Source organism: Andrographis paniculata, unplaced genomic scaffold (genome assembly GCF_009805555.1).
Source record: "Andrographis paniculata isolate CXL003 unplaced genomic scaffold, ASM980555v1 Contig38END, whole genome shotgun sequence".
NCBI classification, from domain to species: domain Eukaryota; kingdom Viridiplantae; phylum Streptophyta; class Magnoliopsida; order Lamiales; family Acanthaceae; genus Andrographis; species Andrographis paniculata.
Genome location: NW_026137571.1, coordinates 3,175,494 through 3,190,890, shown reverse-complemented (window position 1 = coordinate 3,190,890; position 15,397 = coordinate 3,175,494). Strand labels below are relative to the sequence as shown.

General features: G+C 38.9%; 2 protein-coding genes across 3 annotated transcripts; both read right to left on the bottom strand.

Moving 5' to 3' along the window:
- Window positions 1-518: 518 nt before the first annotated feature.
- On the bottom strand, window positions 519-1,889 carry LOC127251071 (actin-binding protein wsp1-like). The gene is made up of 4 exons (XM_051274631.1): window positions 1,811-1,889; window positions 1,489-1,743; window positions 1,289-1,420; window positions 519-1,217 (listed from the first exon to the last, which is right to left on the bottom strand). Exons 1-3 carry the CDS (start codon window positions 1,865-1,867, stop codon window positions 1,289-1,291), a joined length of 444 nt encoding a protein of 147 aa, XP_051130588.1. The 5' UTR covers window positions 1,868-1,889; the 3' UTR covers window positions 519-1,217.
- A 6,123-nt stretch (window positions 1,890-8,012) lies between these two features.
- On the bottom strand, window positions 8,013-12,654 carry LOC127251128 (CAAX prenyl protease 2). Of its 2 annotated transcripts, none has more exons than XM_051274723.1 (8): window positions 12,377-12,654; window positions 11,559-11,618; window positions 11,257-11,469; window positions 10,952-11,063; window positions 10,567-10,642; window positions 9,218-9,280; window positions 8,974-9,051; window positions 8,013-8,447 (listed from the first exon to the last, which is right to left on the bottom strand). In XM_051274723.1, the coding sequence occupies exons 1-8, from the start codon at window positions 12,596-12,598 to the stop codon at window positions 8,324-8,326; spliced, it is 948 nt and encodes a 315-aa protein (XP_051130680.1). In that variant the 5' UTR covers window positions 12,599-12,654; the 3' UTR covers window positions 8,013-8,323. The 2 variants fall into 2 exon arrangements, with proteins under 2 accessions (XP_051130680.1, XP_051130679.1); XM_051274722.1 differs by having other exon boundaries at window positions 8,974-9,076; window positions 10,571-10,642.
- Between the last annotated feature and the right edge of the window lie 2,743 nt (window positions 12,655-15,397).

The window sequence follows — 15,397 nt, the reverse complement described above, 5'->3', positions numbered from 1 at the left end:
ATTTTTTTAAGGTCTTGTTCAGTGCGACTTTTCATATCCTGTAAAGATTGGCTTTCCCGTTTGACAAGTACGCGCAGCCTGGAAAGTGTTGATCTTTGCTGGTGAAAAATATTGTTCCAACTGAGGTCAGGAAGAATGGCCAGAACATGATGGTTTATCATATCGAGATTATGATCAAGATCAAATATGCGAGTGTGAATATCAGTAAAGGGTTCATAACTGGTGGATACACGTTCCATTAGATAGATCGTACGATGTATGGTTTTTCTACCTCCACCAGAGAATTTGAATTTAAAGTCTAGTTTTTTTAGCACCTGTATCATGTCCTCAACATGATGACCTATGGGGTGTTTACCCACAAGGAAAGGTTTCAGAGAACCTTTCCAGTTGGAAGAAACCATTTTGAGTGTAATGTGGTGCATGCTGATGATATTTGCAGTGAGAGATATAGAGTATATATATGTGTTGTGGTGTTTAATTCCTGACTTAGTAAGAGTGCAAAAAACATGGTTCTGTGTTCTGAAAAGTAGGATGCATATATAGACTAAGTCCAGAAGTTATAAACATATTACATCAAGTTAAAGAGAAAGCAGGGCCTTAAGGGCGGTTCGGAGGTCGGTCCATTTCAGCTCCGACCGAGTGGCCTGCCGACGCTGGTAGGCCTCTTGGTGCCCCCTAACGAGTCTCATTCATATGCTTGTTTGGAGTTAATCGCAGAGACTCATTTGGGTTTGGCAATGTTCCTCCACCATGCGACTCCCTTCATGGATGCTATTATTCAGGGACTCCAATTGTTCTTGAAGGTTTCTGAGCTCTTCTGTCTTTTGGGAGATCTCAGCTGCCAGTGTTTGTCGCGCTTGTTGGAGTTCGTCCAGCGTAGTATTGGCAAGATCAAGGTCTTCATTGACCTTCTTTAGAGATGCTTCGAGGCTAGCTAGTTCAGTGATTGGTTGAGATGACGTGGCCTCGGAGGATGGAGGTCGGATCAGAGGCAGTTCGGCTTGAAGTTCTGTGATCCTTGCCATCATCAGATCAAGGACGGGGGGAGCTTTCGACTCCAGTGAGGGCTGTACCAACAAGTCTATCGCGACTTGAATCAAAGCCTCGAGGTCGGGTGGACTCAAGTCGGCAAAAGACAGGATGGCGCAGCGTGCTATGATAAGTTGCGCGGGAGTCGGAAGATTGACTCGGGCCAGGACGTTCATCTCATGGGCAGCCTGAAACGAAGGTGTTAGAGTACAGAGGAACCAACTGAACTAGTCAAGATAAATACAGGGTTAAAACTTACCTAATTGAGAACGGTCGTCGCCTCAGAAGGGGCCATCATCCGAAACGCCATGGGAATACCATGACGAGTCGTCAGGCCAGCGACCGACTCGTCTGCTGGTTGCAGATGGTGGGCTACGGCCAGCTCCATACCCTGAAAAGAGAATATTAAGCAAGGGAGAAGGGATAAAAGTCAAAAAGTAAATGAGAAAGAATACTAACCGAACCCCTTGGGGCAAAATTTACTGATGCTTCGCCAGACTTCGAGGAAGAGATCTCCTCTATGTCATGGGGCGGAGGGATCGGTTGGACTGGTTGAGGAGCAGCAGGAGGTCCCTCGCCCACAGGCTGGGCGGCTGGCTGTAAGGGCAGCGCAGCGGCATGGTCGGGCGGTGCCACCACTGGGTTGGGTAGTTCTGCGACCTGGTCAGGTAAGGCAACAATTTGATCAGGCACCGCCACGACCGCACCAAGTTCCTAGTTGAAAGTCATACATGAGTTAGAAATTTATAAAAGAGTTATGTGGAAATATATTGGCAGTTACCTGCGATGGTTGAAGAGCAGGTGAAGGCGAAATTGGAGGAGAAGTCTGCCTCCCCATCGACTCCTCCGACCGACGGATCATTGGCAGTTCCCCCTTTGCAACGATGGGGATCGGCTGAGGAGCAACTGATGAAGGACTTGAGTTCACCTTTAGAAAGAATGATTAAAATTAGTGGTAAAGTTGAATAAGTATTCCCTTAGAAGGTGTTAGGAAATATTTTACCTCGACCTGCAGAAGGATCGGTTGGGTGGTGGTCGGTCGCCCAGTGGTCGGGAGGTTTGCTGGGGGACCGACCGGTTGAGTGGGCAGTCGTTCGATGGGTATGTCGGGTGACGCAGCGGTCGGTTGGTTTGCGGTCGGGACCGCGGTTGGCTGAGAAGAAGTCAGAGTAATGGACGGTTGAGCCGCGGTCGGTTGAGGGTCGGTCAGTTGAGTAGCGGTCGGCTGAGGGTCGGTCGGCTGGGCTGCAGTCGGTTGAGAAATGGTCGGAGCAGTAGTTAGTGGTGGCGAAGGGGTCTCTGAAATAGAAATGATTCAAGTGAAAAAAGGACACATATTTAGAAAAGGAAACACTTGAAAAGCTAAGAATTTACCAAATTGCTCTCTCAAGTATTTTGGCAGCCCACTTGTGTCTACTGGCAGAGACGTCAGGTACTCTTCGATTGCCTGCCTGTTGATGGCGGGGGCGACCTTCTGTTTTTTCTTTTTCACTCCAAATCCGCCTTCGGCAGGCGCCAATCTTTTCCTTCTAGGAGCAGAGACTAGTCGGGGAGAACCCAGCGCTAATGCTGGGGGCGGGAGGAGTTTTCCGACCAATTGGTCGGTTAGAGGAGCAATTAGAGACCAAGTAGTTGACCACCAGGTCGGGAAGGCCTCAGCCGACGAAGTTTTAAGGCGGAAAGGTAAGTAAGAGTTGGAGGTAATGTAGTCGGTGAGTTGGGAAAGGTAAGTTGGGATAAGCTCGGGGATCACCAGCCCTTCTGGGCTTTGAGGTATAAGGTGAGGTCGGGCCAGTGGTCCCGGCAGACCCTGACAGCAACCGAACTGTCGGGCCAAGAATTGGGGTTGATAGTTATAAGTATAAAAGGATCTATGATTTTTCTTGTCCGACCTCTTGCTGGAAAATAGAGATCGGGGTTTCAAAGCAGAATCCCATGAGAAAGGATAGGTCGGATGGGGAAGAGGATCAGGATAATAGTGGGGATACGAAGTGTTAGGATAGAGCCAAAAAAGGTCGGTGGCATATTGGGCAAGAATTTTGTAAATGTAATGACGGGAGTTGCTTTGGTCCTCGGTCAAAATTTGGGTGATGACAGAGTCAGATGGATGAAGATTAGAGGAACTAGGGGTTAATTGGGCTAAGGCAAAACCTATTGACCTCTGAGGGTTCGGGCTAATAGGAAGTCGGCCAAAAAATATGTTCGGGAAATATAGGCGAAGCCACAGCTCCAGGAACCAAAATGGTCCCGAAGCAACTGTGTCCGCCTTCTTGGTATCGGTCAGGCGGGTGCTTACTTGGGATAAACCCTCAAAAAGGTTAGCCAAAAATAAGGTTCCTAAAGAGAAAAATGGCCGCTGGCCAGATGAATAGCCAAATCGACCTGGGAAGAAAGAACGAGTTTGGAAGGGGAAAGAATTATATATCTGTGAAAAAAGAAGAAATTCAACTACATGTATGACTATTGAGTCTACATGAAAAGTATAAGGAAAGAAAATGTACCTGGATAGCCAAAAAAAGAGAAACGCTGTGTGTTCCAGCTCAGACACGGGGGTGCCCTCCTCACCCGAGAATTTGGTGACAAAGCTGGTACAGCTTCTCTCCTTTTCAGCAAGCTTTGAGGGGACCCAACCAGCGTGGTCGGGTGAGGGCTCCCGACCCTCAAAATAAACCAGAACGGGGTCGTCACCCACTATGGGCAAATGGGCGACGATGGCCACGTCCATGAGGATCGGGCCAATGGGGCCAGAAAGGAGAAATAAGACTCCCATCTAGGAATGCCAGAAGGCCGCCATTGCTAACAGGGCCTTGTCATGGAGATGGGGTGGCTGAGTCGAAAGGAGAATGGCCTTGTCAATACCTTGCCTCTTCCATTGTTCTTTGAAGTGGGGAAGGAGCCTCTTGTGCCATTTGCGATAGGCGTCTTTGGGATTAGTAAGGTGAGTCCTAATGCTGTCCAAGAGCCTTTCTGGTTTGAAAGCGGCATCGTTTATAGCCATCAGAGAAACTTGAGATATTACAGATCTCATACGATCGGCATCTTCGTTGGTGGTACAATAAGGGCGAACGGTGGGGGTGAGAACCTTCGAAGCTACGAAGGGGACCGATGGGTTAGTCCCATCGAAAGAAAGAGCATGAACATATTGATTGGCCATTTGCGAAGGATATGCAGAGAACGAAGGAGAATAGATTTTGGAGGAGGATATTTGCTGGAGAGGAAAAGAAGGGCTTCAGGATTTTTGAGTGCGTGAATATGGAAGGGTGAGAGAAGGGTTTTACATAAACCCCACGATGTGACATAAAATAGTGTGATGATAGCACTGTGCTACAAACCCCTAAATGTCACATCTCACACAGTCCGAGAAGTGACGCTTATGAGTCGGGCGGGAGGAGGCAAGTTGTTGAGTGGGAAAAACCCATGTGTAGGGTTTTTTAGAATGGGCCTATAAATTGGACTGATGTATAGTCCAATGGGCCTGACAATCGTAGTAGGGTCTTAAATGGGTTCGAATCGGGAGATATTGTGAATTAGGTGACCGGTGGATACAGAGGTCGGACAAGGAGAAGACAGATGAAGACAACAGTAAACGTTTAGGTCGGTTGGCATGGAGGTCGGACAAGATAAAGTCGGGCGAAGAAAGATGAGACGGCCGATACGGAGGTCGGACAAGTGGAAGGCGGGCAAGAGGAGACGTAGCAGCAAATGTGCAGGTCGGACGAAAAGCAGTTCTAAGGCGGTTGAAAGAAGTTACAACCGGCGAGCGGATATGAAGGCACGACCTGGTTGTGGCAGTTGACATAGGTTTTAAATAGGTCTATTCACGACCTAAAGAAACCATCTTCAATCGACTTCAAAATCAGTGAATTTCTTTTTGAGATCACCCTTTTACTTCTACAGTCTGTAGTATTTCTTTTTCTATTTTTCTTATGCATTGTACGGTGTCTAAGGATTTTTAATCTCAGACATTTATTTTGTCAAATTCGAAGTATTTTCGAATTTTACTTTTATTGTTGAAAAATCGACATCAACAATCTTAAATAATTTTTTGAATAAAATAAATAAATAAATAAATAATCAATTATTTAGGTCTTTTAATGAAAAACAAAGATTAATTCACATACAACTTACACAAGAAACACTATCAAATTGCCCTCAATTAGATCAAAAAATTATTGACCAAATCAACCACAGAGGATGAGTAACATTGACCGAAAACGGTTTTGCTCATAGTTTGTTTCGGTTCGTTTTTTTCTTCAGAATTGTCAATCGACCTTTTGAATATTCAGTTTTGGTTCTAACCGGCGCTTTCTCCTTTAAATATATACTTTTTAAAAAAAATATTTGTAGACAAAAAAAAATTGTGTTATATTTTTATAATTGTATAGATTACATTTAATTTAAACATATGCGAGTCTTATTCTCTATTTGGATCCTTTGATTCTCTTCCCAGGTCGATTCATTTTTCAACTTGGATTTGAATGGCTCCTTTGATCCGAAGGGATTTGGTCTTCGGTTTGGCTTTGCCGGCTTTTAGAGGGCTTTGGTCTACGTGTTACCGATTTTGATCATCGACTTTGGATTAATGTCTCATTTGGATTATCTGGAGGAATTTGATCTTTGAGAAGGTAGATTTGGTGCTTCATAACGCTTTTGGCGGCGTGTCCCTTTGACTTTTGGATCGAAGAGGGCCGAGTAGATGCTTTTGATGAAGAACGCGACGAACATCTTGAAACTTTGGAAGGAACTTTGGAGGCTCTTCTTTGGCTTTGATGGATTCCTCAATGGCTTTGGGAGCTTTAATCCTTCATCCGACTTGAGCATACGACAAAGAACGTTAACTCCATCGATTCGTCAACCAATATTGGATCATTTGTCCAAATCAATACTTTTCAACAAAGAACGCTTCGAAGGACACGAATAACAATGAAGAACATTGCAGAGAGTTTAGAGAGACTTACCTTTGCGCGAGTCTTCAAATGAACTTCGGTGTGTAATGAATGGGCCAAGTCTCCTATATATAGGGGAGGGGTGGCCTTGATTTTCTTTGCGGATGGTGCCACGTGGTGCGTCTTGATTGGTTAACAAAATTTTTTTATAATCCTTCATTTTTCATCGGATGTTCTTTTTTATTCTTGAATGATTTGCTTGTGCCCCTTCTTTTTCGTCAAGATTTTTATATCATTTTTTTTTCAAAAGATATTAATTTAAATATTTCCTTTATTGACGAGATTAATTTATTTTTCTGTCAAATTTATTATGGCTCTATTTATACACATAATATTTATACGATATCTTCCATTTTAAGTAGATTTTTGCATTAGTGATTGATACTTATTGTACAAAAATTAACATATGTGCATAATTAAATATCACACATTTATTACATCAATATTTTATTTTATTTTAATATATATGATATTTAATTTAATTTAATTGAACGATCTTCTATATTTATTATGTATATTATTCATTTGATATTGACTAGTGTGAATGATTGGATGGCTCCAGAAGTTTATTGTCCAACTCTCTCATATTTATTTTTTTTAATCCAAAACCAAGTATTGATTCTTCGATAAGCCTAGAAATAATAAAAGATTTATAAACATTATTGTACAATGACATTACAGAATACAATCAAGAAGAAAGGATAAAAAAACAATACTACAAGTTTAATTCTCATTAGACACAATAGGGATAGGGATAGGGCTAAGGAGAAGGAGAAAATAGAGAATGAATGAAAGAAAGAAATACTGGGGAGAAAAAAGAAAGAGAGTGAGAGGAAGAACCTGATGCAATGTACTGTGGATGTCTCATATTTATTCTAGATTTAATTTATAGTGGACTAAATTAATCAATTTCATCTCACTGTTTCTTGTTAATCTTTCTTTTTCATTATTATTTTTAATAATGTTGAAATATAAATAATATATACATAAAAAAATAATTTTAGGTTGCTATGTAATCAACCAATTCAAAAACTCTTCTATTTTTTCATTTTAATAAGAAAATATATTTTTACTCTCAATTTTTTCAAAATCTGAAAATTTTGTATTATAAAAAAAATATACAAAATTATATGCATATAGATATATTTTTGGTATTTATAATTTACTTTTTAAAATAAAAATATATGAATAAAAAAGAAAAGTATAATACATATAACAAAATAAAGAGAGAATTATATAAATATATTTTGAAGAAGAAAAATGAAAAGGAAGTGTTAGACTCAAAAGAAAGATGATGTATTATATAAATATATTTTTTTTGGTAACTATGCAATCTATCACTTACAAAAATTTACTCCTTCGGCCACAAAAATTAGAATATTTGGGTCCGACACAGATATTAAAAAAAAATATATTAAAAAAATAGTTGAAGATATCTTTGAAAAGTAAATTAAAAATTTAAAAAATAAGGAGTGAGAATGTAATAAAGATAATGAAATTTGTTGTAAATAATATTAAATTGAAAATAATAGTTAAATATTGATGTATTGATTTTACCAAAATTAGTAATGAGGTAAATTTAGCAAAGAGTATAAAAAGAAAAGTGAGTAAATTTTGCTGACGAAGAGAATATTTTTTTTTTAAATATTTTTTTATATTATATTTATTTTAAAAAGATTTTATTGCTATATTATTAAAAATTCCATTCCTTACAAAATGATATCATGATATATTTCTTATATTTGTAATATACTTTTAAAAGAAAAGTATACAATATAAAAGAAGAACAATATTAAAATAAAAATTGGATGTTTGAGGAACCATTCGGTCAAACGGACTAAGCACAAAAATAATTCGGTCAACGGTAGCACAACTAAATCGGACAAAAACTTTAATCTGTGAAAAAGACAATTGACCATGTAAATTACAATTTTGAACAAAGATGAAGTATGAATTACACAATTGGACAAATAAAAACAAAGAAATTTGATAGGGTGAGAAGCACACTCATAAAATCAGGTAATAAGCTATTCTTGAGAGATATATATATATATATATATATGCTGTTTCATAATTTTAAAGCCCTGCAAAGTGAAAATATTGTAGACCCTTTTCATTTCTCACCACACAAAGATCATTTGCAAAACCAGGTAGCTAGCTAGCTAGCTAGCTATATATACGAATATGATGTAATATCTACTAATGGATGGATGTCTGATTTTAAGCCTGAGGAAAGTATAAATCATTCAACTTATCTTTTCTACAACTATGAATGACATAACTATTAGAGTGGCAACAAAGCTGACCTTTTGGAAACTTAGCTGCTGCTGCTGCTGCTCCAGCTCCAGTCACAATATCTGTGCCAACACTTGCAATTGTCTGTTCTGCTGTTGTACAAATGTGGACTCGTCAGCGGATAAAGCATCCACAAGAACCCTACCGTCCCCATTATGGATGCCACATTTACCATCCCTGAAATCGGATAGATGAACAGGAAGATTTTGTATGTGAAGCTAAATCCTCAAGTTCATGCTGCTAATACTAGTGCAGCTCGATATTGACAGTCTAAAACTAATCTAATGATCTCAGCGTGCCCGAGTGCATTTTGCATGCAGTAGTCAATAGACACCAATTTTCGGGTTCATTCATCGATTAAATTTGATTCGTTAAAATGGGAATGCAGTGGATGCACTATAGATATGCTCCTGCTAGATGCAACTCAATACGACTACTTGACACGAGATCCGGCATTCAAGTCTACGATATAAACTAATAATTACAGCTACTGAAAAATACTCCAGCTTACATCTATCTACTTCATTAATACATCCAGAATTAATCATGCAGCTAAGTTTTTTTTTACATGAGATATAGAGATGTAATGTTATATTTATAAAAGCTAATATGTCTTTCTCCCATACTACACTTTTCCATTTATGTTTTTGGTTGAGTGAGGGGTGCATCAATGTTTGCCCAACGAAAAGATCAATTAACATACCAGATCGATGGGAAAATATTGCAGGCAAGCCCATGAAATTGCAGAATATATGAGCTATCAGCGGTGATGCTAGGTGACCTGAAATTAACAATCCTCAAACGTACTAATGTAAAAAAAAAAAAAAAAAAAAAAAAAAAAAAAAAAAGTAGAATTGAAAGACAATAATAAAACCAAAAAATAGAAAAAAATAAAAAAATGCTTATGTTTGAATTACATGAAATTTTCACGGGTAAAGATTACTGACCAGTACGAATGAAAAGGAATGATGCAAATGCCCCAAAGATGACTGTGTATCCTAGCTGGAAGCCTGAAGAGTGAAGACCATTAAGATATTAAGAATTTTGCATCCATAGTTGATCCTAGTGGCACAAGGAGCAAAGTGGATTTGTGGAGTAGAGTGTTATTGCAAGCCACGGAAGATGGACAAACTAATTTCATACCAAGTGAACCCTCAAAGATAACAGTTCAAAACAAGACTTTATAAAATTATATTAATGAAGAACACTAGAAAAATGAATAGATTACAAAATCAAACAGTTTCATAAGGGGGGGGAATTGCAAGAAGAATTGTGCCATTAGAAGGAATATATATATATATATATATATCTAGAAGAAAGAAGAAAAATTATGAGAAAAAGAGCCTGAAAGTCAAAACAGAAAGAGACTATTGAAGAATATAATAGAGAATAACAGCACAAATAAGAAATAGAACAGTTTCTACTTAAGGGTGTGTTTGTTTGGGGGGGGGGGGGGGTGTTTGGATTTTGAGTTGGATTTGAATAGTAAAAATTTTGAATTTGAATAGTTGTATAATGTGATATAAATAGGTGTTGATGTGATGTTTTGAGTGTAAAATTGATTTTTAGTATAATATATAAAATGAAAAATATGTGTTTAATTTGATGTTTTTGGGAGAAAAAATTAGATGAATAGTGTATTTAAAATCCAATCCCCCAAACAAACACACCCTTAAGTATTATGAATGAGGTAGCTGTTGTGTAAAAATGGTTATTTATCCCATGCCTTAAGAGCCTCGAGTCATCTAGAAACATTGTTAGCAGTTTAAGACACTGGGGTCACTAGTAGACTAACTCAGATGGAGGGTAAGACCAGTCGCACAATAGCAATCGGATGAGGTTTGTACATAAGTACTATGAGAGAAGCACCCAAAGGTAACCCAGGTGAAAGGTAGACACTGAATGCCATTAGCATGCCAAGCACATCCCAGGCATACAGTAATGCCCACACAATAAGAAAAGGCACATGCATGAAACTAAGATGTGCAGGTCAGCTACCGAGTGACTCGACCATGAAAACCATGCTTGTAATTACACACACAAAACAACAAAAATATACAAAAATAAGAAAATCATTAGTCATCCAGAGGACCCAAATTACTGAAAATTGAAATCGAATTGTCCTACCTATTTAAAATGATCCCACTTGTGCGAAACTTTGGGCTATTACTTAAGATCACATTATGTATTAACTGAAACTATTGCGATTGAGCATACAAACAAAACCTAGAAGTAATGAGAAGTTGAACCATAACTTTATAGCAATTTCTCCATTGTGAAAAGAAGGTACATGTACCTACCAATAATTGCACAAGCTTTAAGAAGGTTGCCTTTTTGCTGGAGATAGACCTCAAAGAAGTGATTCAAATGAGCTGCAGCAAAATAAACCAAGCATCGCTATCTCATTAACTTCAGCAAACAAATGAAAACATTCTTATTCCAGTCATCAGATACCAATGATGGGAGAGAGAGAAATTGGATTAGGGGCAGGAGATGGATAGTGAAATTGAATAAATGGTAGGAATGATATAAGGCAAGATAATGAACTCAAATAATAAAATGTCTAAGCTTCTGCTAAGAGCAATGTTCTACATTAGAAAGAACCAATCTAGATATTCACATATGTCTGTATAGACTGGATTCTAAATATTAAAATACAGGAGCTCATATAAGATACATACCTAAACTGAAAAATATAGGACAAAGAAGTATAACAGTATAGGCACTGAATCCTCCACAGAGAAGCAAAGGTATCATACAAGCCCTGAATACCAGCTCTTCAGTAAGTGGAGCCTGTTCAAAATGCCGAGAAACATGGTATAGATACTTCTGAAAACCCTTTTACAACCAAAATAGAGAAGTGGTTTACAAATAAACATCAATGGCCCTGAAACATCCGAAAAAAATTGAAGCCTATAAATATATGCAACGGCTGTATATCAGTTTAATAAAGAGAAGAAAGAAGAAAACCATCTAAATGACTCACCACAACATAGTTTCGCCAAGCCGACACACTTGAAGATACTGAAACTAACCACTCAATGAAATCCATGAAAGTGTTCTTTACATATACAAGATATAAACTCCCATCATCATTCAAGCATTCGGTGCTTTCTTGGATAATTGACAAAAGTCTCAGGACAAAGGAACCAGCATACATCAACGACGTCAATGAAAGAGGATAGACCATTGCTTCCCACTATTAATAAAATTTAAATACACAGAAAACATTAGGAAATATATTGTACAGTGTAAAAGATCATGTAGTGCCTCAGATAGTGCACTCACAATGTGATCTATTCGGACACCGTAAACTCCAAAGAGATCTAATGCTTCTGCTCTGTTCATCTGAAAAAAAAAAAAAGTAACAGAATTCAAGGAAACTCCCCCATGGTTAGACATGACCAATCATAAAAAATTGAGATGTGAATTGTCCATTGAGGCTTGAGCTCGCTACACGCATTAAGCCTTTACTAAGCAGGTGTAGTAAACAGTAGCTAGCTTCCTTAATAGAAAAGTTAATATATTCATTGATTATTAACTAGCCATGAGAATACAAGTGTAGTATTCATCCGAAACTTGTTCAATCAACCATTACCCTGTTTTAGCCGCCAGAAAAGTTTTGAAATTCATTAATCAAGCAATTAACAAGAAACACTATATCTGAGACAGTGCCCAAAGGATAATGCTTCAGCATGCAATCTGGCCGTTCAAAGAAGTACATCGCGTCGCACTCATGGAAAAATCGTGGGGTAACTAAAGAACTACTGCCACATAATAGGATTTGAGATCACAGAGAATAAAGAAAGCTGCTGGTTGATCATTTTGAATACAACGCCCAGCCTTATTACATAATAGCTACTTCAATTTAATCACCATTCAGTTCGGTTTCATTTTGAATGTATCAAGTCAAGTCAGTTTCCAGCACAATCACACAACTCATTACCTAATTCAACAAATACGATCTCTATCATATTTACAAGAAATCGAACTTACAAACATAGAGCTTAAGCACCACGTCGAAGCTTTCACAAAACTTGAGGTGCAAATTTAAAAAAAAAAGAATCGAACAAAATAGAAAACGTACAACGATATTCCGAACTTACGGGAAGGATGAGGGAGCAAAACAGAAGGGAGACGACGGAGGATATGGCGGCGCAGGCGAAACGTCGCATCATGAACGATTTGAATGAATCCGGCGGCGGCAGTCGAAGTATCAGTGTGGGAGCATACAGGATTCCAACATAAAGCACTGCCATCGCGATGCACGAAGCAACCGCTGCCAACTTCGTGAGGCCGCCGCCGCCATCCTCTTGCAGCAGCTCCATTAGCGTGGGATCGCCGAGAATCTGTCGACTTGGCTGGCACGAACTGGAAGAGCGCCTCCCAGTCAATGCTGCCTTGTTGGGCCGTATTGGGCTCGATACTTTCAATTGGTTGTATTTGGTTCGACGACTTTTTGAAGATTTTTAAAATGTGTTCTTTTTATATGAAAAAAGCCCAACCTATTTTCCTAAACAAATTGTAAAAAATTATATATATTTATTATTTTTATATTATTTAAAAAAATTTCTATAAACTATATATAAAATTTTTCTTTCAAACCATAATATAAAATATTTTTTATATAAAAAAAAATATTAATTTAAAATATTATACTACCTCCGTCTTAATAAGTATTCATTTATTTTTAGAGCAAAACTCAAATCCAGTCCTATTCAATTGCCATTTTTTCATTTTTAGTTCCATCCAAAAAAATTTATCAAAACTAATCCTACTTAAAAATTTATTCAGCATTTTTTATTCCACTAACATAACACACTGATGTGTCGTAACAGAAGAATCCAACACCGTCGTTTGTGATATAAACACACCCGTTTTTATTCCTTCATGTCCAAACCGCCAACAAAGTTTCGATCGGAAACGATATTATCCACGACCCGATTCCTCTGTTACTCAATGAGCCAACCTCCAGCTAATGTGTGGTGGGTAGATATAGTTGAACTGCTCCAGCGTGCAGCATCCGATCATTGGCCCCAAGAAGTTTATGGATATTCCAGTTTTAGGGCGTTCTCATGCTAGTAGTATCCACACCGAAGGAGCATTGGACATTGCCATTCCTTTGGAGGCGGGAGCCCTGTAATACATCTCTGCCTTGTGCTGCTGGAAATACGTCGTCACCTCATCGAACTTCTCTTGCATATGAAACTCTATATTCAACTGCTGCTCGCACCACTGGCACTGGACCATACCACGGATGATGATTATCTCCTTCGTAACCAAATAACTCAAGTTGTGGAATGTCGTCCATTCGCATGGCGGGCTGATGTTCGGGCTCTCCTTGCCGGCGCTCCGCGCTGATTTCCGCTGTGCGATAGGAGGACGAACAGCCACCAACGCGTCCGGAGGGGGCATCTGTGGTGAGTAACAGAAGAAGGATAGAGAAAGGTGAGCATATGGTTATCTTGATCGGCAGTGGGGATGAAATAGCTGACGGCGATGGGCAAATATGATACGTTGAAATCAGACGGTGGCGAAGGAGCCGCGAAGGCAGAAATCAAACTCCAATTGCCAGAGATCAGCCTGATGAAATAATTCTAATTTTTGGATATTATTAGTGTGGCCCAAAGAAATTCAATTTGGTGATTAATGGTGGGAGTAATTGAGACATAATTGGTACATTTGAATATTTAACCATTTCTAGCAGTTTCAGGATTGTGAATTTAGTTTTCATTTGTTTTTATCTATTGTATTTTATTCATTCGTAAGACGAGTGTGAATTCTAGAAAACACAACAACAGAGTGTGATGTTCTGTCCTATTCTTCTTTCTAGAATTTGCCTCGATTTTTCTGGTGTGATTCTTAATTCCAATATAGTAGATTACCAACACTTGGTATCATAGCGTTGTGTCGTGTTATGCCCAAATATCTACGATTGGAAGACATGGCTTTAGTAACTCAAGGAAAAGACCGTGGTGGTGTGTCGTACCAGTGTCTCATACTAACGTTTTTGAATTACACCACTTGGTGATATGGGTGGAAGCTATTTTGGACGCACAAGGGTTGTGGGAGTCTGTTGAACTACCGGATAACAAGGAGTTTGATGTGAAGAAAAGTAAATCGGCAAGAGCTTTCATTTTAAAAGGGTTACCGGAGGATATTCTACTACAAGTGGCCAAGAAGAAGATGGAAAGAGAAGTATGAGATTCATTAAAGTTGTGTTACCTTGGGGCTGATCGAGTGTAGAGGACGCGATTACACACGCTAAAAAGTGAGTTTAAGGCTCTTCGGATGAAGGATGGGGAAACAGTTGATGAATTCAGCGGAAAATTGAGTGGGATGATGTCCAAATATAACATCCTTGTGGTGACGCTTGAGGATAGTGTTCTGGTGCAAAAATTGTTCGATTCAGTCCCCGACAAGTACCTACAATTGGTAGCTTCGATTGAGAAATATTAAGATATTGACTTCATGTCGTTCGATGAGGTTGTCGGTAGATTGAAGGCATATGAAGATAGATTACAACTTTGAAGTGGTAATGGGAGTGCTGAAACCAACCCGCTGCTTACCAAAACTGAAAACCACCAAGTTAACAAAATTGCAGGAGGATCGTCTGGAGGACGAGGACGCGATTTGAACGACAGAGGAGGTCGTGGAGGCCGTGGTAGAGCTGGTCGAGGTAGACCCAATTGGCAATGAAATACTGGTAACAACAATTACAAGCCAAGAGATAAGAAACACATTAAGTGTTTCAATTTTGAAAAATACAGTCATTATGCATCCGAATGCAAAGCGCCAAAAGAGAAAATGGACGAAACAAATTTGGTTGAAACGCAATAGGAAGAACCACCTTTGTTGCTTAGCATCTATGGAAAGAGAAAAAATACGTTGTATCTATTGAATAAGAAAAATGTATGTCCTAGTACATTCGAAGGGACTGACGAGGCTAGAGAAGATGTTTGGTACCTTGATAATGGTGCGAGCAATCATATGACTGGAACACAAAGTTTATTTGCAGAGTTTGATGAAAAAGTCACTGGCGAGGTTCGTCTTGGGGGCGGTTCTAAGGTTTAGATTGCAGGCAAAGGGTCAATCTTATTGAAGTGCAAAAATGGAGAACAACAACT